Source organism: Indicator indicator, chromosome 17, assembly GCF_027791375.1.
Source record: "Indicator indicator isolate 239-I01 chromosome 17, UM_Iind_1.1, whole genome shotgun sequence".
In the NCBI taxonomy this organism is placed as follows: Eukaryota; Metazoa; Chordata; class Aves; order Piciformes; family Indicatoridae; genus Indicator; species Indicator indicator.
In genome coordinates this window covers 15,302,518-15,329,866 of record NC_072026.1, presented here as the reverse complement: position 1 = coordinate 15,329,866, position 27,349 = coordinate 15,302,518, and the positions used below count along the sequence as shown (strand labels likewise).

The following is a 27,349-nucleotide window of genomic DNA, read 5'->3' as shown; positions in this document are numbered from 1 at the left end:
TTGAGGCTTTGATTTTGACTTTTTTTAATTATTTTTGTTATTTTTTGGTATTATTATTTTTCTTTCCAAGGGGAGAGAGAGGCTGACTCTGGGCGAGCAGCAATGCATCTCGCAGTGGGTGGAGAGCAGAGGCTTGCAGGGTGTGCTTCGACTTTTGTTGGGTTTTCTTTTTGATACAAGACAAACTACAGCAGTCCTGAGATACCAAGCACTAAGCTACTCCTAAGCATCCCTGGGGAGAACGTTGCTGTGTCAGATCCTATGGTTTCTGATGGAAGATGGCTTCAGCTGAAACTAACATGTTTAGGTCATAGTTTTTATTATGGGCTTTTTTTTTTTCATCATCATCATTCCTCTTTGAAAACCAGGACAGTAAGTGCAACTTGAAATTTATTGTCCAAAGAAAGGTGTGGTTTAGGATCCTGAGAGCCAGCTTAGAGCCTGGCTTCTACTAGTGAAAAAGTCTCATCCCCAAATAAATTTCTTTAGAGCACAAAACCACCTCCTGATTTCTCCATGGCCAGATGGGCAGCACAGGAGGAGGAGGAACTGCTTCTACTGGTGGGACACAAGCTCCTGCCTTGCTCTGATGGCTTTGAGAAGCTATCATGTGTGTTTACACAGGATGTGCAAAGACTCCAAACCTGGCTGCTTTTTGTGTGTGTTTTGTGTTTTTTTTTTTTAACTAAAAATAGTTCTGTCATATGTTGCAAAGTGGGAAACCCACTGAAGACCCAGAGCATGAATTTCTCTGTGATTAGATCTGACTAACTTGGTTTTTTTTTTACTAAGAGCTGAGCTGAAGAACCCAGTGCAGTAGAGAAGGTGAAGTCCCACCTGGCAGCTTGCCCTCCTGGGCTTGGCTTCTTTCTGGTTTTGGTTCTCACCCCCACTCTTGTGCCACACATTCCTTCTTCCTAGAGCTCCAAATAAATCCAGTTGAATTCCAAAGTTCTTTTGGGTTTAGTATGGGGTGGGGAGGGAGCAAACAGAGATTTTGGGGTGGGAAGAACAGCGGAAATAATTTTGAGGGGTTTGGATCTGTGTAATGCTTAGATACTGCACCTTCCTTTGTGTCAGCCCACAAGTGTCTCATTTTTTAAGTATCTTCCACTACTTTTGACTTCTTACTTAAAACTGTCTGAAATCTTTGCCCTAAAATACTCTGGTTCTGAAATCTTCTGGGGTTTGTGTATTGTGCTCTCAAGTCTGAGTGTCCTGTGCAGCCTCAGAGACCAGCCCATGAAGCACCATGATAACGGTTTCTATGCTGTGACATTTGGTAAGTCATTAACTGCCAAACCTGCAGGGGGGATTTGTTTGGATTTTGGGGGTTAACGCAGGTTTTTTTAACGTGCTTTGGGATCATGGTTGATACGAGTGCAGTGGGGAGGTGTGAATGAAACCAGAGTGAAAGGGCAGGGCCTGTGATGAGGCTTCCAAGTATTCTTCCCTCTGCAGCTGCGATGGATCACCAGGATCAACAGTAGGGCATCTCACCTGTTGCCTGTCTGGGCATAATTGAGACAAGGGCTGTGGCAATCCCAGCTCCTGGCACTGAGCAGGTGGAATGAGGGGAGATCTGGTATGCTTCTCCTGGAGCCAGGATGGCAGGATTCAGCTCTGAGTGTCCCCACAGCTTGCAGGAACTTGGGCTGAGCTTGGTTTTATTCAATTGTGGCATGGGCAGAGGAGATATCACACAGCCAAACTGGTAAGAAGGATTCAAGATGTGCCTGCAGGGACACAACTCAACCATAGAATGGTTTTGGTTGGAAGAGGCCTTTAAGCTCATCAAATCCAACTGCTGACCCAGCACTGAGGGAAAGGGTTTGTGGGATTTATGTTTGCTCGGTGTTTTTGACCCAGTCTCAGCCACAAAGTATGTCAGTATGGCCCAGTTCCCATCTCAGGAGAAGCAGTCTCATGGTTTGTTATTTCCTGCATCACAAGTCCCAGCTCCTGTTGAGGTGGCTGATTCTGGGGCTATCAGCTGATACAGACTGGAAAGAAAGGTTAAAAAAAACACCCACCTCTAATACATGTTTTTCAGTAATACCACAATAATTTATAAAGGCATTAAAACATTCAACAAGTATTAACAAGATGATCGTGGAAACAACACTTAAATTAGGAGGACATTCTGGTGAAGTTGAAGGCACCTTGGAAGGAGATGGAGGAACAGGAAAAGCCAGGCTGGCTCCTGCAGCAGCCTCTTCACCCCAGCTGCGTGGCTTTTTCCTGCTGTACTTTGTAAGGGGGCATTAGGTACTTCTCAGGGGGAATCCCCTCTCTCCAGCTACAGCAATATTTACTGCTCCCCACCAGGCACAGCTTCTGCACATTGATTTGGAAAGAGAGCCCCCCCCAAAAAAATCACTTCAGGTTCCTCTGTTTGTGGCAAGAGGCTGAGTGACTTTTACCAGGGTAGGGACAAGATGGGGAAAGGCCCCAAAGCCCAGCTGGCCCCAATGGTGTTTATCACCTACAGAGGCCAGGGAAGCTGTGGTGAGGATGAGAACTGGAGCTATTTTGGTGTTACAGGCTCTGATAAGAGGCCCTGTCATGCAGTGCCTGGAGCTAAGAGCTAGAGGAACTGAAGTCAGGCTGGAGGTAAACTAAGGAACCCTTGTGCTCTGCAGCAACAGCTAATTAGGAGGCAGTCAGCCCTTAGAGCAGCTTTGCTGCAGGCAGTGCTGGGCTCTCACCTGCAGCCAGCTCAGAGCAGGCATTAACGTTTCCAGGTAGCAGCACCCTTGCAGGGAGAGCTCCCTTGGATCTCTCAGCCTGAGCTGAGCATTTACAGGGAACAGCCCAGGAAGGAAGCTCTCTGAAGGCAGCCAGGCTGGAGACACAACTATCACTTCTGCTGCTCACTGACAGCCTCCTGAAAAGGGAGGGATCTGTTTCTTGGGGAGGTCGGAGGCAGGAAGTTTGGAAGGGTTCACAGGTCCAACCACCCTGCCTTGGCTTCAGTTCTTTGGTTCTACAGTGGGTTTGAACTGGGGCCAGAGTGGTGGCACTATCCCTCTGGAGGTGGTTTGTTTCCTAAGCTCCCCTGAGCTGCTCCAGCCAGCTCCCTCCAGCTGCAGAGGGACACAAATAGAACTGCAGGAGTTCATTTCCTATGCCTGACAGGGCAGGTGCTGTGTCAGGTACATCCTCCTCCTCCCTGCCTTATCTCTGCCTCTCATCTCTGGGAAACTGGTAAGAGTGTCCTGGGACAGAGGTTTTAACAAGCCTCTTTATCTCCCTTCTGTGGGAAAAGCTGCTCAGTTTATCAAGCCATAAACCCAGGGAAACAGCCAGGAAGGGGTTGAAAAAACCGACCTTATCTCTGGCTGCTGGGATGGATGCAGTCAAGTCCTTAACCAAACTAGTGGTAGTTTGCTGGAGGCTCCACAGGAGATAAAGCCCTGAGCCTCCAGCAGGCCAATAACATCTCTGGTTCCAAACTCTTTGAAAACCCACCAAGGAGCAGTGACTCAGAGAGCCTATGAACTTGGCACACTGACCTGCCATTAAAACCTGAACAGCAGGTACCTTTTCCACCACCCATTTATCAAGGCACAAAGCTGTGGGTACAGAGAGTCCCATAGATGTCTTCCCAGCACATGGAACTGGACTGCAAGCCAACCACTTTAGCCCAAAAATACAAAAGCCTAAATGAGTCTTCTCTGAGCTCTCCCTACACAGCAGCTGGCTGCATGGTGGTGATCTCTAGAGCAAGGACACCTCTCAAGGTTGCTCCTCAAGGCTGAGACCTTTCACCACCAGCAGATCTTTGGTAAGCAACTGACATTTGTCTTATGGTAACTTTGATTTGTGTCTTGGTAACTTGGAGTCAACATTGAAGTGATCTTATTTTGTGCAGTAAGAAAGAGACAACCTTGCCCTTGCGTGTGACTGAAGTCACACTTGGACATATCTCAAGGAAACCACTTCTGCTGATGCCTTTGAGAGTGATTTTTCAAGCAGTAAATCACCCAGTTGCAGCAAATCAACATCAGCAGGATCCTAAAAGGGGATTCACCACACACTGGTGTATTGGTCAGGATCCTAAACCATGATTCCTGACAGCTACCTGGCAATGGGACCTTCATACAGTCAACAGCTCCATGGTCCTGACCAAGCAGCTCTGCAGCTACAAATCACATAGATTCATAGCTATGAGTTACAGTTGGTTTTTATAAACACATCCATTAGGTTTCAGTCACCTAAAGAGCAAGGCTGGGGGCTTATAGGAGGTATTTCAATGGGTCCTCAGTCTTGAGAGTTTTATTAGTGGCTTTAAGAAGTTCAAAATGACTTGATGGCCAAGAATGGTAGATCAGGAGCAGAACTGCACTAAACCAGGAGGGGAAATGGGACCTTCATGCCTCTTTTAACCTGTTCAAAACACCAAATCTAAAGCAGTAGAGGCAGGTACCTTGGGCTGTTTGTAGAGAAACGCTGGGAAGAGCTTTCTCTGCAACACCAACCCTCACGAGCTTTCATAAGCCCAGGAACCTACAGCACTGTTCCATTAACTGTTACTGGGAGGCCAAGGAGCAGACATGCAGAGAGCCCAGTGCAGCAAGGAAACCTTTGCTGCAGAAAGGCAGCTCAAGAGTCTTCCGTGGCAATACACTGTGTGGGGGAGAGTTGTGTCCCCTTTATCTGTCAGGTGTTCAGCTCTGTCTGGTGGCCAGCTGCTGGCTGATACCTGAAACTGGGCTGTTGGGTTGAGCTTTCAGACCAGGCTGCCTGGCCAGGACACCACCGTCAGCGTGACTTTGTTCCTTTGCTCCTTCAGCATTGGGATGAGTTCAGAGTTGCTCATTCCTATTGCTGGCACTCCGTTTACTGCCACGATTTCATCTCCACACCTAAGCAGGAGACAGGAAAAAGGCTTGTCAGGACTTCATTCTTGTTAGCATCCTAGGACCCCTAATGTCATCTAGCCCACCCTGAGCCAAGATCATCAACTCCTGGTTAAAGGACATTTTTGACTTCTGAGTCAGAAGCAGCAAGGGAAAGGACAGTGCTGGTACTTGAGTGAGGGTAGTGAAGGTCACTGGCAACATGACCAGCTGGCCAGTCAGCAAAGGGAAAAGTCACAGGAAACCCTGTGCTGATAAACATCCCCAAGGTCACTCCTACAGCTGCTGGAGCAAGGTGAAGCATGCTGGCATGCTGCAGTGCAACACAGCAGGCTTTAGAGTCCTGCTTGATCTGCCTACTCCTGTGACACAACAAGCTCTTCTCACCTTCCCTGTGTCTCATGTGGAACACACACTGGTGGCCTAGCAACAAGAACCCAGCTGCCCCCAGTCATCCCACCAGGGTTCTGACCCAGCTCTGGTCTTTCACACTCGTTTCAGGGCAGCAAAGCCCAGCTCCCTACATTAAATCTACATCCCCTGCAAGGCAGCAGCCTCACTTTGGGTTTTCACAGCTCAGCGGCCTGCTCTATACTGGGTGGGGAGAAGCCAACTCTGTTGGTTCCTGGAGATGACACTTCACAAGAGTTCTGTAGGGTCCTCCAGCTCCACCATCCACTCCTCCACTCACTGTCATTACCAACAAGCAGGTCAGCAAAGCTCCATTTCAGTTTCCAGCACAGGAGAGCTTTTGTTGCTCCTCCTAATCCAGGAGATTTATTTTGTTTATTTTGTTTGTCTCCTCCTAATCCAGGAGATTTATTTTGTTTCTAACTCTGGAAGCTCCAATACTCACCTCAACCATCTCCTTTCTACTTATATCCAATTAGCCATTAAAGCCTTTACAGCCTTTTAAAAATCTAACTGGTAATTCCCTTTATTTGTGGGTTTATAGAGAAACCAAACCCCTCATTACCACAGGACTTGGTCTGTTCCAGTTTTGGTAACTGCACAGGTGAGTGGCTAAGAGTTGGAAGTTGTTAACTTTTAGCTCAGCTCATGAGCAGGGTGAAAAGCAGCCCTCAGCAGACTGACACAAGTCCTGACAGTGCTGCCAGTACAAACACCAGCCCCCTGGAGTGGCTCACACTTACTTCAGCTTCCTGTCCCGGAAGGCAGGAGTCCCAGGCACAATGGTTTTAATGAAGAACGGTTGATTGCCTTTGTTCTCCTCAAAGCCTCCCACGATGCTGAAGCCCCAGCTTTCCAGGTTGCCTTTACTGAGGACAATATCTTGACAGCAGTGCAGGTAGCTGTGGAAAGGCACAGTCAGAAGCAGAGAGAATTGAGGACCGTCTCAAGGAAAACTCCCACCAGAAACTGATGCCCTTTTTTTTTTTTTTTTTATTAACAGCTTCCTCTTTATTTTCTGGTTTTAAGGATTTGAGACAACCCTTTTGCAGGGCATTTTAGAGGGACAGTTCTCACAGCTGGAGATGCCTGTCCTTTAGAAATCTTTTCCCAGGGCTTCTTTGAGAGTGAACAGAAAAATGCCATTCTAAAGGGGTTTCAGACAGAGACAGAGAATGGGAGTTGGAAGGAACCTCTTGGAGCTCATCCAGTCCAACCCCCCTTGCTAAGGCAGGGGCACCCACAGCAGCTTGCCCAGGATCACAGTGTTCAAGTGGGTTTGGAATCTCTCCCAGGAGACTCCACAATCTCTCTGGGCAGCCTGCTCCACACATCCCTGAAAGATTCATTAACTTTGTGAATTCTACGTAAGGAACATGAATTCTACGTAAGTGCTTATGACACACCCGAACTAATCACGAGCAGCAGCTCCACCCATGCAATGGAGGAGAATTGAACTGGCTTTATTCCCTCTGTACCATACACTGGGTACAGTGAAGGCGTTCAGAAGCGTAAGTGGTGGGTTGAGGGTTGGACTTGATGATCTTAGAGGTCTTTTCCAACCTTAATGGTTCTCTGAAGTAGCCCTGATGGAAAGCAAACACAGGAGAAGAAAGGCTGCTGTACCTCCTAACTACCACATCAGAATGTGAAAGGTCCTTCCTGCAGGCCCCACACCCGGGATTGCTGTTTACAGCTGAGATAGTGGACTCCTTGCAGCCATCACAGGGCAGCTGGTGAGTGATGCCCAGTAAGGTGTGTCTCCTCAGCACGCCTGAGGTATGCTGCAAGCACTACAGCTGCCTTGGAGAAGGTGATGTTGAAGTGCTAGCAGCACTTGCTCCTTGAGTTTGTCCAGAGAGACACACAAAGCCTTGGGAGGCAGCTCAGAAGGTGTGGCAGGAGCTCGTGGAGGCAGCTCCCGTTCTCTGGCTCGCAGTCAGGTTACATTCTGGCACCGAGGAGCTGCTGGAGCTACCCTGTGTGAAACTGCTGCTGATCACCCCGTTGAGGTATTCCAGCAGCTAAACTTTCCCTAATAAACGTTTTCGCCTCAAGGGCTCTGCTTGAGCAGTTTGCAGATGAGTCTCAGATTTCAAAAGCCTTCTCAGTTAGCTTCTCACTAGGAGAAAGAGCCAATTACCCACTTGCAAACTGTAATTTACTTTTGTTTGAGTACTTCACACACAAATGCTGCAAGACCCAACTCTACCTTCCTGATGCCTCAGTGGTTTTCTGATGGTGCCACACAAGTGTGAAAAAGACAGCTGTGAGAAACGTGGGGCATCTGGTGCAAACCCAGGCCAGAGAGCAGAGTGGTCACCACAGAACATAAATAGAAACGTTTCCCTAGGAACTGGAAAGGGCTCTTCGCTAGAAATCAGTTTTTCTGTAAGAAAAAGGGATTTTAGGAAGAGAAATGTGAATTTGCTGTAAGATAAAATGACTGTAGGGGATTAAAAAAAGAACAAGAAGAGTTTCTTCTTACTGGAATCAGGTGATAGAACAAGAGGAAATGGCCTGAAATTATGCCAGGGGAGGTTTAGGTTGGATATTGGGAGCAATTTCTTTTCATGCAAGAGTGGTCAGTGATTGGAATAGGCTGCTCAGGGAGTTGGTGGAGTCACCATCCCTGGAGGTGTTCCAGAAATGTGTGGACATGGCACCTGCGGACATGGTTTAGTGGTTGGAATTGATCTTAGAGGTCTTTTCCAATTTCAGGCTTTACATAAAGTAAAGGGGTAAGTTGTGTTCTGAGGAACACCCTGCTGAGGCTGCAGTTCTGCAGTTTGGTGGAGCACCTAAGAGTGTTGCAGAGATAGCTCAGACTTCATGGAGTCTAGCTTTGGATAAACCTCAAGGAAAAAAGCAGGAGGAAAACTGCTTTTCCACCCCCTGAGAATGATCCATCAGCCACATTAACTGTGCACAACGTTTTCAGGAGTCAAGGGTTTTACAGACAAAAGATAAATCAGTCTCTAAAGCTGGCATTCCTGGTGTGCTCAGGACTCAGTGTGCAGTGAATTGGGACATCCCCTCCAAACTGGGATTTTATACTCTCTGGTACTGATTCAATGTAATACTGGGAAGAAATGATTAAAACTCCTGTGTTCTGTTCTATCCCTAAAATCACAGACTTGCTTAGGCTGAAAGAGACCTTTAAGGTCATCAACCATTAACCCAGCACTGCCAGGTCACCACTAAACCATGTCCCTCAGCACCCCATCTACACAGCTTTTTAATCCCTCCAGGGATGGGGACTGCACCACTGCCCTGGGCAAGTCCTTGACAACCCTTTTGGGAAAGAAATTGTTCCTCATGTCCAGCCTAAACCTCCCCTGGGGCAACTTGAGGCCATTTCCTCTTGTCCTGTTACTTGTTCCTTGGGAGAAGAGATCAAGCCCTGTCTATCTCCAACCTCCTTTCACGGAGTTATAGAGAGTCTCCCCTCAGTCTCCTTTCTCCAGGCTGAACAACCCCAGTTCCCTCAGCTGCTCCTCACCAGACCTGTTCTCCAGCCTTTTCCCCAGCTTTGTGCCCTTCTCTGGCCATACTCCAGCCTCTCAATGTCCTTCTTGAAATGAGGGGCCCAAAACTCACCTCAGTATTGGAGGTGGGGCCTCACCAGTGCCCAATACAGGGGGAATAATCCCTGCCTCACTGTTGCTGGCCATACTCTTGCTGCTCCAAACCAGGATGCTGGTGGCCTTCTTGGCCACCTGGGCACACTCTGGCTCATCCTCAGCCACCTGTGGGCCAGCACCCCCAGGTCCTTTCCTGGTGGGCAGTTTCCAGCCACTCTGCCCCAAGCCTGGACCATTCACAGGGTTGTTGTGACCCAAGTGCAGGACTCACCCCTTGGCTTTGCTGAGGGTTTCCTCTAAGGAAGAATCCTTATATCTGCTGGATTGGAGCAGTAATTGGGAAAAAAAATAGAAAGAAAAAAACAGAAAAGCTGAACAAACCCAAATCAGAATCACTACCAGCAGTTTCCAGGGAGTTTTGATACATTTCAAGGGAGTGTGGCACACACAGGGGCTGAGCGGCCCTTCCTCTCCACTGGTTTAGAGCCCCAGTTTGTGTGGGTCAGGAGCTCTTTGCAACATGAACCAAAAACCAGTGAGTGAGGACAGCTGGGATCCTCCCTTCAACTACAGATTCCTGAGCTGCACTAAATGCCAGTGCAGAGGTGCCCTGAACATTTCCAGGTGACAGACAAGGGTGCCACTCAGGTTATGGATTATTCTCAAGCAATAATTAAACATGATCTGATTGTGGCAGCAAATAAAACATTGCTTAGCTGAAAGGGAGATTCTTGGTGGTGTTAGGGCCATTCTGAGGATGACCAAGTAGTTTCTGCCAGGTCTTGCAGTGACCAGATGGGAAAATAATTAAGGAAGCACAAGAATTACAGCCATTTTTAGTACTAGAAACAAGGAGGAAGGTTTTGTCAGATCCTGAAATAAAATAACCTTGGCTTTGTGCCTCCTAACAACCCTCACACCCTCAGAAGAGCTACAGATGAATTCAGATGCCTGAGTTTAGGTAGGAGAAGGACTGAAGAGCAGGAAGGGCACCTGAAATCATTGCTCCTTGCTTCGGGAGTCAAATGAAGAGAAGCCAACATGAATACCATCAGCAAAAGGCTTTCAAGGCATGTATTAAATGGCAGGTAACACCAGTGCACTCTTGCAGCGAAGGCAAGTGGCCACTCCAGTCACTGCAGCAGAAAGGTGGAGAAGCTGCAATCCACCAGACATCCCCAGAAATTTTTAAAAGAAGAAGGCAGAGAGCAGAGCCAGCTTTTGCCTTGCTCCACTGCAGGAGCACCCACGAGGAACAAACACCAGCCAGCATCTGAGGGGTTGTGCTCACGTCTGGGCTACCCAGGTGCAGCTCAGGGCCAGCTCCCACCAGAGCTGCAGAGGACAGGCAGGCTGATTCCCTGGAAGAGCAGAACAAGCTGGTAGGATGGTGCTGAGAAATACAGCTGCTCCAGACAAAAAAAAACTCCCTTCCTTGGGCTGTTTTGTTTAGCATTTACAGGCTGCTAAGCAACACCAGGGCAACGTGACAGAGGCTTTGTTAGTATTTCTTCTCTCAGGTGCCTCAGGAAACAAGGCTGTAAATAGACTTGACTTCCCACAGAAGGGTTTGCCTTTACTGCTCCACGTGCATGATGCTCCTTCAGTCAGCTGTAATGGCAACAGCCTCTAAGTTTAAAAGCTGAATGTATTTTGATGGAAGTAGGCAAACCAGAGGTTAACCTCTCCAGGAAGGGAACAAATTCCAGCTTGCACAGCCCAAATCTCACATTCCAGAATTCAAAGTCTCAGTTTCTGGTTTAGTTTTTAGACCAGTACTGGAGAGAGAAGTGGGGGAACCATGGGTCACACCATAGAAAGCAGTGGAAGTTCCTTATGCATTCATGACACTGTCATCTCATGGACAAATCCACTGCTTTAGAGCTAAATGAGAGTAGCAGTAAAGCTTCCAAGTCACCCCACAAAGCTATTAGTGGCTGGTGTTTGAGTCAGCTCTGTGCCTGAGCAGATCTCTGCAGTCACCAAACAAACATACCTGGGCAATCCAAGCCATGTGATCCAGAGGGGAGACCAGCCAAATCCCTGCTCCTTGATGTCTGGAGATGGCTCTGGTGAGTTCAGGGAAAGGATTTCCAAGGCTTTCAGTACAACTGAGTGGGAAGCTGCATTCGATTTCAGTGCTGCGACAGCTTCATAGTAGTTCAGGTGAGTCAAATCAATGCCATTGATGCTCAAAAGTACATCTCCTGTTGATGAAACAAGACAGGATTATTACAGACCAGCTTCCACTGAAAAGAACCCCAGTTCCTGAAAGATGAAGGGTGCAAGAGGCTGCTCACCTCGCTTGATCCGGCCGTCCCTGAAGAGGCAGCCGATGGGCTGCACGCTTGTTACATATATAGGGAGCTTGTTTTTGTTATCCCTTCCACCTCCAATGGTTATTCCTAAAGATTCCTTTGGTTCCTTTTTTATTGCAACTGTCTTCTCATGACTGACGTATCCCTGAGGTAAATCCTACAAAAGAATGGCAGAGAGAAAACGTAGCTTCGTTAATTAACAAGAGGGGCCCAGAGCTGGAAGATAATGACACAACATCTTCTAGCTTTAGTCCAGAGCATTTCTGCCACATTGCCTGATGGCATAAACAATTGTGTATGGATTATGAAGTACATCATCAAATACATAAGACTGAGGGGGGATCTCACCAATGCTGATCAATACTTAAAGGGTGGATGTCAAGAGGATGGGACCAGTCTGCTTTCAGCGGTGCCCAGTGACAGAAGAAGGGGTAAAGGGCACAAACTTGAACATAAGTTCCAGCTAAACCTGAGGAGAAACTTCTTTAAGGGTGACAGAACCCTGCAGCAGGCTACCCAGAAAGCTGGTGGAGTCTCCATCTCCAGAGACATTCTAAACCTGCCTGGATGTGTTCCTGTGGGTGAACCTGCCTTGGCAGGGCGCTCGGACTCCATCTTCAGAGGTCCCTTCCAACCCCTAGCATTCTGTGATTCCAGACAACTGAGGCACTGCTATCCTCATGATTTGTACAGATAATGGAGAAATAACATGAAAATGATACTCCAGGATTTAAATCCACACTCCACCCTTCTCTGACAGCCTCTTACTCAACTCCAGAGGCGTTTAAATCCAGATGAAGCAGTTGTGGCAAGTTTTCTCCCTCAAGTGGAAGTTCTAAGCATAAAGCAAACCTCTCTTGGTGGTTCTCCTCTTGCTCATAATGTTTCTTACACTATGGCAATGGATGACAGACACAACACTGAGGTCACAGGAGCACCACAGTGTAATTTGTGTAGCTTCTACTTCTCTAAAGCCCTCTAGCTCCAAATCAAAAGTGTAGCTTAGTGTCATCATGCAGCACCCTGAACACGTTGTGCTTGATGGATGTTGAGATGCCTTAAGCATCTTATGGATGCCAAATTTCCTATTACCCTTTCCAGACAGGAAAAGATTCAGCACTGTTTCTTGCATCAACATTAGAGACACTTGAAGAAATTTTCATAGAATGATAGAGCTGCTGAGGCTGGAAAAGACCTTTGAGATCATCAAGTCCAATCACTTACCTGAAGTTCACAGTCCCACCACTGCTGCTAAACTACTGCCACTAAACCACCATCCCTCAGCACCCCATCCACATGTCTTTTAAATAACTCTAGGGATGGTGACTCCTCCACCTCCCTGGACAGCCTGTTCCAAGGCCTTAGAACCCTTTCTGTAGAATTTTTTCCTAATATCCAACCTGAACCTCCCCTGTCACAATTTGAGGCCATTTCCTCCTGTCCTGTCACTTGTTGCATGTGAGAAGAGACCAATCCCCACCTGGCTTCAACCTCCTTTGAGGTAGTTGCAGAGAGCAATGGGGTCTCCTCTCAGCCTTCTCAGAAATTTTTCACATTTACCCCCACAAACTATTTCCCAGCTGACAAGTGTACAGATCTCCAGTACTAAAAGCCACAAACCTGCTGCTTCTCAGTAGCTGGGAACAGCTATTGATCAGTCTCATCTGATAAATCACCATCAGAGAGAAAACAAACGAATCTGCTAGACTCAGAGTAAGCACAGCTTTTGCTGTTAGTTACAGGACTCACCTTCTGGTAGTGAGATTTTCTTCTGTAGTGGTTCTGGTCCATTCGTCTGCGATGGTGCACTGGGCTTCCTCCATTGCTGCTGCTGCTACTGCTGCTGTTGTTGGAGGTGCTGCTATCATCTACTGGGTCTGACAGCTGCATGCCTGGCTGCCTCAAGATGACAAAGTTCACTCTGGATTCAGTGGTCTGCCAGGAGAAACAAAATGAGTGTCAATCAAATAGACAGGAAATACTAGAAGAGGCACCTCATCTAGTTGGAGATGTCTCTGCTCACTGCAGGAGGGTTGGACAAGATGACCTTTGAGGGTCCCTTCCAACCTGATGCATTCTGTGTTAAGAAATTAGAAGTTTGGAATGGCATTTTCTTGGGGAGAGAGAAGAGCTGGATTTGGTTTCTATAGGGTCTGAAACAGGGCTATACAGCACGAGGCAATGGATCTGTGGAGAGCCACAGAGCCCTACAGTGAAGAGAAAAAGGAAATTAGCAAGTGTTAAAAGGAGCAAGAGGAGAGGCTGGCTTCACTCATGCCTCCCTCCCCCACAGACACCAAACAAGAGAAAGTGCAGAGGGATGATTAACTTCCTCCACTTCAGTACAAATAACCAAACCAACATATTGTGTTGCAACACAAAGGGAACTGAGCTAGAAGGCTGGCTGGTCCACTTGCTGGACCATGATATGAGTGCAGAATGCTTTTTCTTCCATTGTAAAGAACCTTGTTAAAGCCCTTCCCCTCCCAGCTCATCTACCATGTCTATTGTTCAACATCTCCCACCCACTTTTTTACTCTCCAAAGTACCTGGAGACATGAACTTTAGTCTAAGAGTGCTACCAGTTAAGCACTTAACCAGCTGAAGGCCTGGACTATACAGGGAAAGTATTCCCCATTATTCCTGCTCCTCTCACTTGGGCTGCTCTTTCAGATGGACAAAACCTTATTGTGAAGGACTCCCATCAGGGCAGGGCCTCGGTGCTTACTTGAGGCATTTCCTCAAAGGGATGATAGACTCAGAATGATTTGGGCTGGAAGGGACCTTAAAGATCATCTAGTTCCAACCCCTGCTACTAGTCCCACCTTCTTCTAGACCAAGTTGCTTCAGGCTCCATCCAGCCTGAGTTTGAACTCTTCAGGCTTGGAGGCTGCACAGCTTCTCTGGACAACTTTTTCCAGTGCCTCATCACCCTCAAGAGGAAGAATTTCCTCCTAGTGTCTAATCTAAATCCAGCTTCTTCCAGTTTGAAGCCATCACTCCTTGTCCTGTCACTCCACACCTTTGTAAAAAATCCCTCTCCTGCTCTCCTATAGCTCCCTTCAAATCCTGGAAGGCTGCCAGAATCTTCTCTAGGCTGAGCAATCCCAACTCTCCCAGACTGTCCCCACAGGAGAGGTGCTCCAGCCCACCAATCATATTCATGGCCTCCTCTAGACCTGCTCCAGCAATTCCATGTCCTTTTTGGGTTGTGGGCTCCAGAGCTGGCCGCAGCATTGCAGGTGAAGTCTCAGCAGAGTGGAGCAGAGGGGCAGGATCCCCTCCCTCCACCTGCTGCCCATGCTGCTAGGGGTCAGCCCAGGATTTGTTTGGCTTTCTGGGCTGCAAGTGCATGCTGACAGCTTATCAGTACCACAAGTCCTTCTCCTCAGCACTGCTCTATGTCCTTTTTCCAACCAGCCTGTATTTGTGCCTGGGATTGCCCTGACCCAGGTGCAGAATCTTGCACTGCTCAGCAAGCATGGTTGTCACCCTCCCTTCTTGACGTGGGACCCTGGTGACCCAGCACCCTGGCAGCAGTGAATCTCCTGGCCTTGGGAGAAAGACTGCAGCAACTATTTGTTTGGTGGTTTGTTGTTCAGGGGGTTTTGTTTGTTTGTTTGGGTGTTTTTTTTTTTTGTTCTTGTTTTTGGTTGGTTGGTTGGGGTTTGTTTGTTTGTTTTGGGTTTTGTTTTGGGGTTTTTGGTTTGGTTTGGTTTTGGGGGGTTGTTTTTTTCTTTTTTTTGGTCTTCTTAAATTGAGTACAGCAGGGTTTTGTTTTCTGAAACAATGTAAAAGCCTCTTGTCTCCAGAGTCTTTTCAGATGGAGCAATTTTTTCCCCCAGACAAGTTGGCATAAATCCATGTCTTCAGAAAATATACTGTACATCACATCTTAAGGTGGGGATTTGCCCTCTCCCTCAATCAGGAACACCAGACTGTGCACAGTAGGCATGGCTGTGCACACAGAGATATATCCAGTTGTAAATTGCTACCTTATAATTAATGGCAGAAGGACTCTTTTGCAAATGGCTTGCAATCAAAATTAAATTACCATTTAACCAAGGATTTGAATTAGCCCTCAGAAGAACAGATAACATTTGGAAGCCTCTCACAGTTCCACATCAATGTCACATTGAAATGGCTTCACGCCCCGAACCTAATGAAGGCAGTTTTGAGACTGATTTCAGTGGGATCAAGAAGAGTGCCTCAGGTGGGAGTTGTGTTTCCACATGACAATAGAAATACAGCAGCACTTGTGGGATGCCAACAAAATTCCAAGAGGCCACAGAACAGAATCACATAGGTAACAAACCAGCAGCTCAGTGCTGGAACTCTTGCTCTTTCTCTTCTCCCATGCCACTGTGCTCCTCTGCTGATTACTAGGAAGAGGAATGGCTCTCCCTCACTGCTGACCTCAGATCCTTCCCAGGATATAAACAGTATGTGATGAGATGCATTGTGTCAGGATCTTTAAATAAAAAACAGAAACTGGAGGTCACTGCCTAGGGAGATAAAGAATTTAAACTGATCTACAGGATAGCTGCTGTACATGGAGCAATCCTTAATCCTCAACCAAAAATCCTTGCCCATCCCTTTCCCCAAAACATTTGGCATGCTGCAGCAGGAGCACATTCCTGTCATGCAGGGAAAGACCACCTCTCTCCTCCCCATTTTGTATTTCAGAATGGTTTTTTGCCTGAGGTGATTTCTAGACTCCCTTCTCGCATTCAGGTGAAACAGGGAGAGAAGGCTTCAAATCAGTAAAAAGGGTTCTGTTCTGTGCTGCCAGCTTGTCACACCTCGCAGCAAACACCCTCAGTTTGACTGCTTGAAGCTTGAGGCAGTCCTAATCCCTCCCTGCCTCTGCTGCATGCATCTACATAGGGCACAAGAAAGGCTGCAAACACCACAGCATGAAGCATGATCCAGTGGCCTCAGCTGAACTGATGTGCCATGAGCAACTGCCTGGCTTCAGACTTGTCAGAGATGACTCATGATGGATTCCCACTCTTTGTGTTTATCTTCATTTGGAAGCGGTGCTTCCCACACAACCGCAGGGAAGTCACTTTCCCAAAGAGACATTTCAGGGAATGCAGTTTACTCCAGTGTGTTCTGTGAGCCCTTGGGTCAGAACAGGAGCTGTGCCATCAAGGCAGAGTCATTCACCATACAACCTCACCGTCATGTCAGAAATTACCTGGATGATCTGTGCAGCAGCCTCAGGTGTTCCTTGCCTCAAATCCTGGCCATTTATTGATAGGACCCTATCATTCCGACTCAGCTTCCCATTTTTGGCTGCCAAACCTCCCTCTAACAGATCTAGAATAAAAATCCCTGCCTCATCAGTCTTCCTGATCAGTTTGATGCCCAAGGGTTCGGATCGGTCTCTTTTTATCAAGGTAACGTGGATCACTTCCCGGTTTGCAGCAGAAGTGGAATCCTGCTGTGCAGACTTGTTGGAAAACCCCTTCTCCTGCAGGACCATGAGGTGGAGAACAGGACCTGGGTGGCGCAGGAAGGAGACAGCTTGGCAGTGAGTCACGCTGCTGATGTTGACGCCATTCACCTAGAAAGACAAACAAACCAGAGTCACTAATCAGGACCTGCATAATTTAGACACTGTCCACAGCTGAACATCACCAAGTCACAGACAGGATGTGCAACTCCCTGTGCAGTGCTGGGGCTGAAGCAGCTGCTTCTGAGGCAAAAGAACACAGAAAGCAGATGAGATGAGATCAAAATTGATGGCGAATAGCTTAGGGCAGGGCCTGGACAACTCACAGAACTAATCTGAAGCAGAACTGCTTTCCCTTAACTTCCAGCATTCACACACACTTGGAAGAGAAGACTCGAGTTGGAGACTACCCATCCTCACTTTTAAGGTGAAGAGTGGTCCATAGCCTATAAGCTTCTGGAATCATCACTCTAATCATCTAGCTCTGAGAAGCTTCTTTTTGCTTTGTCTGCCAGCACATTAGACTCTGTGCAGGATGTTAATGGGGCTACCCAGTGTGGGGACCTGCCCTATTTACAGCCCAGCTAAGACCAAGACATGTCAGAACAGGATAACTAGGTCTTTATGGCTTGTCAAATGATCAGGCAGCCACAGCCAGGAGGGTCTAACAGTCCTCACTGCTGCTGCAAACAAGTTTTTGTGCCCCTGCTCAGCCCACTGCCATGCAGTGTGGTTCATCTGTAAACCAAACTTCACCATGGGTCAGCACAGGATGAGGTCAGTGCTCTTGATTACTCCCATTATGTATCTGATGCTTACTTCAAGTCATAAGGTCTTAAACTTTGGTTCTGCCCACTGAGAATATGCAGCTTAAGCAACATAGCAGAACGAGCAATTAGGTTTCCCAAGTAGAGCACACAGTGCTTCAGAAAGAAATGGTGCTACTGGGTCAAATTTATCACCCAGAAAGCTTTTTAATTTATCACAAATGGTCTAAATTTCAAAAAGCTATCAAATTTGTAAGGTAAATATGAGTATGGCTGAAAATAATCTCAAAGGTCTGCTTATTAAACATCTGAAATGTCACCTGCTGTGACAGGACAAGAGATTATGATTTTAAACTACAAGAGGGAGATTTAGACTAGATAGAAAGAAGACATTTTTTATGCTGTAAGTGATGAGACCCTGGCCCAGGTTGCCCAGAGCTGGTAGATACCCTATCCCTGGAACCATTCCAGGTCAGGTTGTCTGGGGCTCTGAGCAACCTGCTCTGGTTGAAGATGTCGCTGCTGAGTGCAAGGGTGTTGGATTAGATGAGCTTTAAAGACCCCTTCCAATCTTCATTGTCTATGAGTGTACAATTCTCAGCCCCAGCTGAGAACCACACACAAGTCTGATTACAGCTCTTAACCCCTCAGCTGTAGATTTCCCTGGTTTTTAGGCACCTCTCCTCCCCCAGCTCTCATCCCAAGTCAAGAGAAGCTGTGGGATTACCCATGGGGCTTGACATACCTCAAGAATATGGTCCCCAGGTGCTATTCTTCCATCTGCAGCGATGACAGAATCCCGTAAGACTTCCTGAACAACAATGTTTCCTAGTGGCGTGTCTTTACCCCCAACTATCCTCATCCCCAGCTCTTCCTCTGGGTCTTCTCGGTGAATTTCAATTGTGGTTGTTTCAGCCACCAGACTAGTTCTCTGAGGAAGGTCTGATGGTGGAAATTGAAGAGAAAAAAACAGGACATTAATAGATTTTTTTTTTCCCTTCACACAGCACCACAAGATTTGCAACAGTGGCAGGTTGTGTCCCAAGTACTGTCTGCAGGGAAAGCAGCTCTGAGGAGAGGAAAGAACAGGTCAGATTAACATCTCAAAAAGGCTCTGTTTCATTACACCTTCTCCAGAATGTTTCACATCTTCTCCTATCTTATGGCAAATTTAAACTGATTATAATTTCTTGAGTTTTAAAAGGCAATCACTAAAATGCTTCACTAACTATTTTTGAGATTTCTTTTCCTATGGTGACAGCTGGCCTACTGGAAGAGCACAAAGAATGCCAAATCCCACAATGCCCATTAGAAAAGGGGACTAGTGAGCTGTAATTACTGGTCTGTGGTGGCTTTACCAGACGCAGCTCACTCCACTTCCATCCCTTCATTTCCCTTCCTCCTCTTTTCCCATCCCCCCCATAAGACAGGAGTGATGGTTACCTATTCCACAGCATACAGATTAAGCTATGCTTCTCAGCCACTCTGAAGATTCACAGATTCACAGAATGGGTTGAGTTGGAAGAGACCTTAAAGATTATCTAGTTCCAACCCCCCTGCCACAGGCAGGGACACCTTCCACTAGATCAGGTTGCTCAAGGCCCGTCCAACTCGGCCTTGAACACCTCCAGGGAGGGAGTATCCACAACCTCCTAGGGCAACCTGTTCCAATGTCTCACCACCCTCACTGCAAAGAATTTCCTTCTAATACCCAGTCTAAATCCACCCTTTTCCAGATTAAAGGCAGTGTCCCTTGTCCTAGCACTACAAGATGAGAGTCGTTAGCAAGTCGTTAGCAACGCTCAGGGCCACTCGATGAAGGCAGGCACGCTACCATCAGGGTAAGCTGCAGCTGTCACACCAGAGATGCAAAACCTGCCCCAAGTGTACTTGGGAAAAAGCCAACACAGAAGTAAACTGACCTGTGGGTTAACTCTGGCACAAGCACAGTAGTGCCAGCTCCAGCACCCGCATGCTTGGAAACCAAGACTAACTTTGAAACAAGGCACTGAGATTCCCATGGTGCTGCTGCTGCCTTCTCACGAGGGCTGAGCCGAGCAGTTCTGCACTGACCTGGGGGTGGTTATTTCCATCTGCAAGGATTCCATATCTGACTGTTCATCCAAAACCTAAGCTACGTTCTAAAAGCACACTTGCTACACATTAGGGAGGTACTGCCCACTCCAGGAACCAACTGTATACTTAACTTTCTTAATAAGATTAAGAAACTGGAACCTTTCCTAATTACCACTTCCTTGGCTGCTGCAAGTGCTTTAAGTGCTGCTTGTCCCCATTGACAGGGGCTGCCTTTGTTCCCCCAAAGAATGCTGCAAATACTCAGCTGCAGCCTAACAGAGATTCTCTGAACTGATTTGCCCAGGCACTTTTGGCTTGTGAGCAGATCCTGCCACACCTCATGCATATGAATGTCTGTCAGTGACAAGAAGGTTGGACAAGATGATTCTTGGGGTCACTTCCAACTTGGCATTCTATGATTCTATGACAAGCTGAGGAAAGAGGTAACTGATGGCTACTAATGGCTGAACAGCACTGAGGCTATCCAGGCATGTTTGGGACACTTTACAAATGGAATGGCCTGAGATAACGACCTCATTTTTATATGATAAAAGGTAATGACATAATTATATTTCTGAATCAAACTCTCACCTTCCTCTGTCTCCTCAAAAGCTGGATTAACCAGTCCAGGTTCTGCAGTCCCCAGTGATACCACAGCAGCTGCAGAACTTTCCGCCACGAGCGATGATCCTCCACTGGGTACCTCTGGATCCTTGGGTGTGTTGTTCTCCACCTTGGCAGGAGGATCTTCCTTCCCTTTCGAAACAGGATTCTTTTTCTGCTGTAGTTCAGATTTGTACTTCTTGAACCCAGGACACCTAGAGAGAGATTGTCAGGGACTGTAAGTGGTTCATCTCTGCCTGTGGGGTTAACCCAGCACATGCAAGCACTGACAAAGGTATGTGAAGGAGCATGTTCAATGTCTCACCAGCTGCAAAACTCGTATGAGAAATGCTAAAATGTATTCTCATTTCAACTTCAGCTTCCACTTGTAGTAATACCATCTTAAGAGTGAGGTGTTATTTGTTTACTGTCAAAATTATTATGCATATTTAAAAGAGGAGAATGTAATAGGAACAGAAGTCTCCCTTGCTAAATATTTACCTATCAAACACTTGGTGAAAAAAATACCTCTTCAAATATAAGGAAATACTTAGCTCTGACCTTTTGGAGATGACTATGAACTGTATCTTTACACCAAGGAAGCAGCTCAACTTTTAAGCTCAGCCTTGAATTAGGCTTTGTTTTTAATAAACCAGACACATGTAAGAACAACAAGCTGGGCTTGGGGTTGATTTTTTTGCTGAATGAGACCTGACTCCCAGACTCTCTCCAGTCCACACAGAGGATGGCTCTACCGAAACAACAGTTTAGAGGAGTTTATACTCAGATGGTCTGTTTCCCACAAGAAGGTTCAAGAAGTAATCCTACACTCAACAAAACATGCTCTGTTTGCAGCCACACCACAGCCAGCCTATCTCAGCAAAATCAGTGACGAAAAACAAGCTCTTTTATTGAGAGCACTTGTAAAAAAATGAGGTGGTAGGTGAGGAGGGTGATGAATTCAAAAGCATCACTTTCAGAGACATGAGTAGTATTGGGTGTTTACCAGAGTCACTTTTCAAATTAAACTGTACTATTTACAGTCTGGCTAAACAAGTCTGGTCCCAGTATTACCTTCTCTGGTGTATTCATAGTCATTTATTCTCAAAGTACTAAGCTGACCCTGAAACTTTAAAACAGAACCTGACTGATCCACATATGCACATGCACTTCCTGTCAAGAAAAATTCACTTTGCAAAGGGTGAAATATCCATCAAAAGAAATTTCTAGATGCTTATTTCCTGCAGTCTCCTATCAGTTAATCTCACTTCAAACTAAAAACCAGGAACACCCAAATCCCACTATGATTTTTTTTTCTTTTTTAAATCTTCTTCAATCTGTGCTCACAGCCCAGGTGAAATACCCTCAGCTTTTACCACAGACTCTCTCCCAGGGAAAGGGGGCCAAGAACTATTGAGATGTAGAAGAGAATGATACAGTTTCCAGACAAGTCTCTAGGGTACACATTTCAGGTGCCTCCCTCTCCTACGTTTAACTCCTGTGCCAAAAGGATTAATAAGTGACAGAAGTTTACTGATAGCAGAGGAGATTTGCAGAGCAGAGAGGAAGGCCCAGCCCTGGTGTGGGCCATGGCTCCAGCTACACCACATCCAGGCAGCCCCATGCCTGCAGGCTAAGCATTCAGCCCTGCCTGGTGACAAAAAAAGCAGGACAAGGAGCTAGTGCATGACAAAGGAGATTACAAACCTTCACAGAAGGAGGGAAAGGAGCAGACAAGAATCTTTGTAACTTCCCCTGACTCTAAGAGAAGCTCTCAGCTCGTGGGTGCTGGTTAACCTATTCAAAAAGATGTCGTTGTCACTAAAAGCCACACCACAGCTGAAGGGAAACAAGCCTGTTGCATTTCTCACTGCCCCCAGACAAAACACACACTGCCAAGGAAGGTCTGCTTCCACCCAGTCGGGCTTGCACTTAGCTCCCTTTCCTGCAATCATTAACTAGGGAGGAACAAGTGTTCAAGCCAGACCTCTTTGTCATCTGCACCTCTTAAAGTGACAATATTCTGCCTGCCACCAGCTCAGCCAGCAGTGGGAGCACCAAAACACATCTCTGCTGGCAAGTACAAGGAAAAATGTCTCTTTCCCTCTACCCATGAGGGGAGAAAGAAAAAAAAAAAAAAGAAAAAAAAAAAGGAAGTATTATTCCTTTGCTTCTCTTCTTAACAAAAGAAATAAAGGGGATAATGGCATTTTAAGTAGGTGATTCAGCAGCTGCATAATGTGCAGCTTGGAGGGACTTCCATTATTTGGATCAAAGACTTATGCACTGCACATCTTAATTGGACCAATTAAAATGGCAACTTTGTGCCATCCCTTGCTTCCAGAGTGTTGACTTTGACCCTTTCTTTCTTCTCTGCCCAAGTGAAACAAGAATAAGCATGTTTGTCAATTTGAAGTCAGGTGTCTCAGATCAGGACACAAATTATAATTATATACATTTGCTACATGATAGGCATTTGAGGCCAAGGGGGATGAAGTTCAAGAAGGCCAAGTGTTGGGTCCTGCACTTGGCTCATAACAACCCAGTGAATGCTACAGGGCTGGGGCAGAGCAGCTGGAAACTGCCCAGTGGAAAAGGACCTGGGGGTGCTGGTTGACAGTTGCCTGACCACGAGTCAGAGTGTGCCCAGGTGGCCAAGAAGGCCACCAGCATCCTGGCTTGGATCAACAACAGTGTGGCCAGCAGGACCAAGGCAGTGATCACACCCCTGTACTGGGCATTGGTGAGGCCAATGGGTTCAGTTTTGGGCTCCTCATCCCAAAAATGACATTGAGGGGCTGGAGAATGTCTAGAGAAAGGCAGCAACACTAGTGAAGGGTCTGGAGAAGAGGGCTGGTGAGGAGCAGCTGAGGGAACTGGGGTTGTTCAGCCTGGAGAAAAGGAGGCAGAGGGGACACCTCCCAGCTCTATACAACTCCCTGAAAGGAGGTTGGAGACAGGTGGGGGCTGGTCTGTTCTTCCAAGGAACAAGCAATAGGATGTGAGGAAACAGCTTCAAGCTGCCCCAGGGGAGGTTTAAGTTGGACATGACAAACAATTCCTTCCCCAAAAGAGTTGTCAAGCCCTGGACCAGGCTGCCCAGGGCAGTGGTGGTGTCCCTATCCCTAGAAGTGTTAAACAAATGTGCAGATCTTGTGCTGAGGGACGTAGTTCAGCAGTGACCTGGCAATGCTGGATTAGCAGTTGGTCTCGATGATCTGAGAGGTCTTTTCCAACTTTAATGACTCTATGATAGCTTTTGTGTCTGCAGACAACTTGCAGGCAAGCATCTCACCCTTTGCCTCCAAAGCACATGTGAGCTGGCCTCCCTCACACATAATTACACTGTCTTCACCCACCCACCTCTCTAGCCTCACCCTCCATCATCTTTTGTTTCCCATCTTGCCCCAGTTTAAGAATTGTGCTGAGAAGGGATCTTTCTGCTCAGGAGCACAGCAGACAAGAAGGACTAACATAATGTAAACAGGAACACACCTGTTCTGCAGGTGAGCTTCTAGTTCACACCGCTGCATCGTCTGCTGACACTCGGCCTTGAAAGGACAGAAGACAATCAGCTTGTCCAGGAGGTTCCGGACCAGAAGGCTGGACTTGTGGCACTGCTGGAACGAGAGCTTCTTCCTGTCCATGGGACAAAAGTTATACTCCTGCATGAAGTTCTCAAGGCACTTGAAACAGTATGTATGTCCACAGGGGGTGTCCATGGGCTGCAGCAGAGGCTGAAGGCAGATGTGGCAGATGAGTTCATCATCCACTTCATCCTGGAAGTTGTAGAGATGATTGTCCAGCAAGAGATGGAACTGACCACATTCACTGCAGAGTTCACTGACTTGGGATGCGTGTTCTTCTGCTGCAGGATCAGCCATGGTGGCCAGCATCACGTAGTCTGGGCGCAGCAGCAAGGAAACTTCTCACGAAGTAGCTGTCTGACTGAGGACCTCTGATGATAGGGAGGACAGAGAGACGTATCCAGCCAGCTGGTTAACAATTAAATTGCAACCCTGCCTTAAGTCCTCTCTGATATCTTCACCCCCCCCTACCCTCCTTAGGGTTCTTCCTTCCAGAGTGACCTTATGAATGGTCAACTCAAGAATCATGCAAGGACCTGATTCAGCACATGGATAAACTGAAGACTAAAGTCCTTTACACACATCAGTGACAGCAGCTAGGCAAAACCCTAAAACATGAACTAGAAAAGGGGGAGAGGGGAGAGGGTTTTTTAACTTAGAATTTTTCTCTTTGACTTTCCAGATTCTTTTAAAAATCTGTATGGCGAAACATTAGTTTGGGGACTTCTAGTTGTTTGGATTTTTGTGTGTGGAATGGGGATGAGGAAAAAGAAAAGGAAGAAATTTCAAAAGAAACTACAATCTAACCCAGATTTCCTTCCTTTTAAGCCCACTCCCTCCAAAAAAACTCATTTTAACAAACAATGCATTGTTCCCTGCTCATCCATGCCCGACTTCACCCATGGAAACAAATTTCCTATAAAAGACTACTGCTTCCTAAGTGGAAAAAAACATCAAAAACTGTCCACATGGGCAGTTTGCTGGGATGCTGCAGAAAGGCTTCAGCTTCTTAACAGTTTGGAAGAAGAGAAGGAGCAAACTGAGGTCTTTGGATCTGCTGCTCTGCTGCTATTAACAGATGTGTGTCTCCAGCCACAGCTATTTTGAACCTCGCCTGTTGTAATTAAAAATAAAATTCACCTCAGTTTGCTGGCAGATTACTCCACAGGCACAGAGATCACTGCAGGAAGGAGGGTTTTTAACCTGGCAGTTAATTTAACAAAGTGGGAAATGTTGTACCAGACGAAGTTCATGCTCTGGATCACACAGTGGGGAGGCTGTTGTGGTGGTGAGTTTTTTGCTGAGTTCCACAGAATAACATAGAATGCCAGGTTGGAAGGGCCCCCAGGGATCATCTGGTCCAACGTTTTTAGGGGATAGTTTGTAATTTAAATTAGATTTTTGAGAGACTAAATGGTTTTTGTTCTGGGTTTGTTTAAAGTCTATGTAAAAAAAAAAAAATTAATATCCTAGAGCCTTTTAAAACACCACCACCAAAAAATAATTGCAGAAGTGTGATGAAATGGAAAATTTCTGAAAGACGACATGGAAAACGAAAACAATTCCTGTATCTGGAACAGGTCAAAGCCAAAGCAAGAGTGAATACCAGTCTGCACCAGTGCCTGGAGGACATGGCTGGCACACAGCAGCAGCTTTGGAGGAGGGCAGGCAAGAACAATAAGATAGCAAGAGCAGCAAGAAAAAATTAGTCATGGGTTTCTAAAAAAAATAAAATCATACATCACTGCTATTAATTGTCAAGCATAAGTCAGCTCTTTAATTAAAGGGATAATGTATTACCAACAGAATCAGGCCATTTTCCAGGCAAACTTTTACCTAAGCCATAAAAACTTGTTCATGTTAAAAGATTAAAACATGACCGTCATGGTTCCAGGTGGGTACAAGGCAGGAGGTGCTTGATTCTCCTTCTGCTGCAGTGCCAGGAAGGATCTTTCCCCTACGGAAAGCACTTAGGCTGGATGTACAGGCTCCCTGTGGCATTTATGCCTCAACTCCTGCATGACTACCTTGGTGGTCCCCAGAAGAGAAAGGACAGCTCAGACACCACAAGCACATCAAAGGCTATCCAGAGAATCACAGAATTGGTTGGAAAAGACCTTCAAGATCATCATGTCCAACCATTATCTAAGTCTACCAAGTCTGCAGCTTTTAAACACCTCCAGGGATGGGGATTCAACCTTCTCCCTGGGGAGCCTGTTCCACCGTTTGAGAATCCTTTCAGCAAAGAGGTTTCTTCTAATGTTCAACCTAAATCTCCCCTGAGGCCATTTTCTCTCATACTATCACCGCTACCAGGGAAAAGAGACCAACACCCACCAGGCTCCAACCTCCTTTCAGGGACTGTAGAGAGCAAGTAGGTCTCCCCTCAGTCTCCTTTTCTCCAGGCTGAACAAACTAAGTTCACAAAATCACAGAATGGTAGAGGTTGGAAGGGACCTCATTGAGTCTCATCCCCCTGCCAAGTCAGGTTCACCTAAAGAAGGTCACACAGGAACACATCCAGGTGGATTTTGAATGAGTTCCCTCAACCACTCCTCACCAAACCTGTTCTCCAGACCCTTTACCAGCTCCATTGACCTTCTTTGGACATGCTCCAGCACCTCAATGTCCTTCTTGGAATGAATGAGGCACAGAAAACTGAACCCAGTACACAGCACTGTGCTCCTCCTCTTCTCTTAGAGGTAACCCTGCTCTTCTGACGTACCTCCACCTGAAACAGACATCCCTATTGTGTGTCTTACAAAAAGGCTTAATTTGAAGCTGAATTATCTTGCAAGTGAAAAGCAAACATTTCATCACCAGACAATCACTTTAAGTTACCTCCCAATCCTAATCAATCAGCTCAGCAGTTAACAAAGCACTAACGATCCAAGGCAAACACCTTCCAATAAGAAATCCTTGTGCTTCAGGTTGGGAGTATTTGCATAAAACTTTGGCAGATGATGAAACAAATCCACTTTCTCAGCAAAAACAAACCCCCATGGTAATTCTGCTGATAAACTACATTTATATGGGTTTTTTTTTCTGAGATTATTTACCAAATTTTGTTTCTGTTGGCTGTGTTTAAAGGTTATACAAGATGAACCCCATTTATGAGTCATTTCAAAACTCAGGGAAGATAAAAGTATCACCACAGTCTCGCTGCTTTTTTCTTCCCTGGAACTCTTCTGCTCTCTCAATTCCAGATCCTCGGAAACAAGGTGTGAAGACTTCATTCAGAAGTGCCAAAATCAATTTTCCTTTTACACTGCTGTCCTTTCAATAAGGAGGACGCTCCTGCAGACACCAGGGAACCTAAGCCTGACACCTCGACGATGAAAGCCAGCCCACACCCTTCGGCAAGGCAGGAGCTGGTGAGCAGCAGAAGACAGCAGGCTGAAACAAGCCTGCTGCCTGTGTAGTGATTCAGGCAGAAGGCAGATGTTCTGGAAGAGGAAAATCACTAACATCTTATTCAGCAGAGACAACTACTTCAGTGGTTGGAGATGCACTGTTTCAACATAACAGGCATGGTTACAGAGACCAGCTTCAAGAGAGTCTGTCTAGAGTCCCTAGGGTTCTAGCTCTGGAGGTTTGAGATATAGTTGGGGTTTTTTTGCAGTTTCCATCAAATTTCAGCTACTCCTTCTAACCTCTGAAGGTCAGACCAACCCCAACAACAC

The 27,349-nt window shown here is 46.6% G+C and overlaps 1 protein-coding gene across 1 annotated transcript; it reads right to left on the bottom strand.

The window, feature by feature from the left end:
* Positions 1-4,732: 4,732 nt before the first annotated feature.
* LOC128972622 (ligand of Numb protein X 2-like) lies at positions 4,733-23,963 on the bottom strand. Its single transcript, XM_054388697.1, has 9 exons — positions 23,575-23,963; positions 20,068-20,294; positions 18,146-18,342; positions 16,376-16,744; positions 12,925-13,110; positions 11,158-11,332; positions 10,854-11,064; positions 6,017-6,175; positions 4,733-4,868 (listed from the first exon to the last, which is right to left on the bottom strand). The coding sequence occupies exons 1-9, from the start codon at positions 23,961-23,963 to the stop codon at positions 4,733-4,735; spliced, it is 2,049 nt and encodes a 682-aa protein (XP_054244672.1).
* Positions 23,964-27,349: the final 3,386 nt, after the last annotated feature.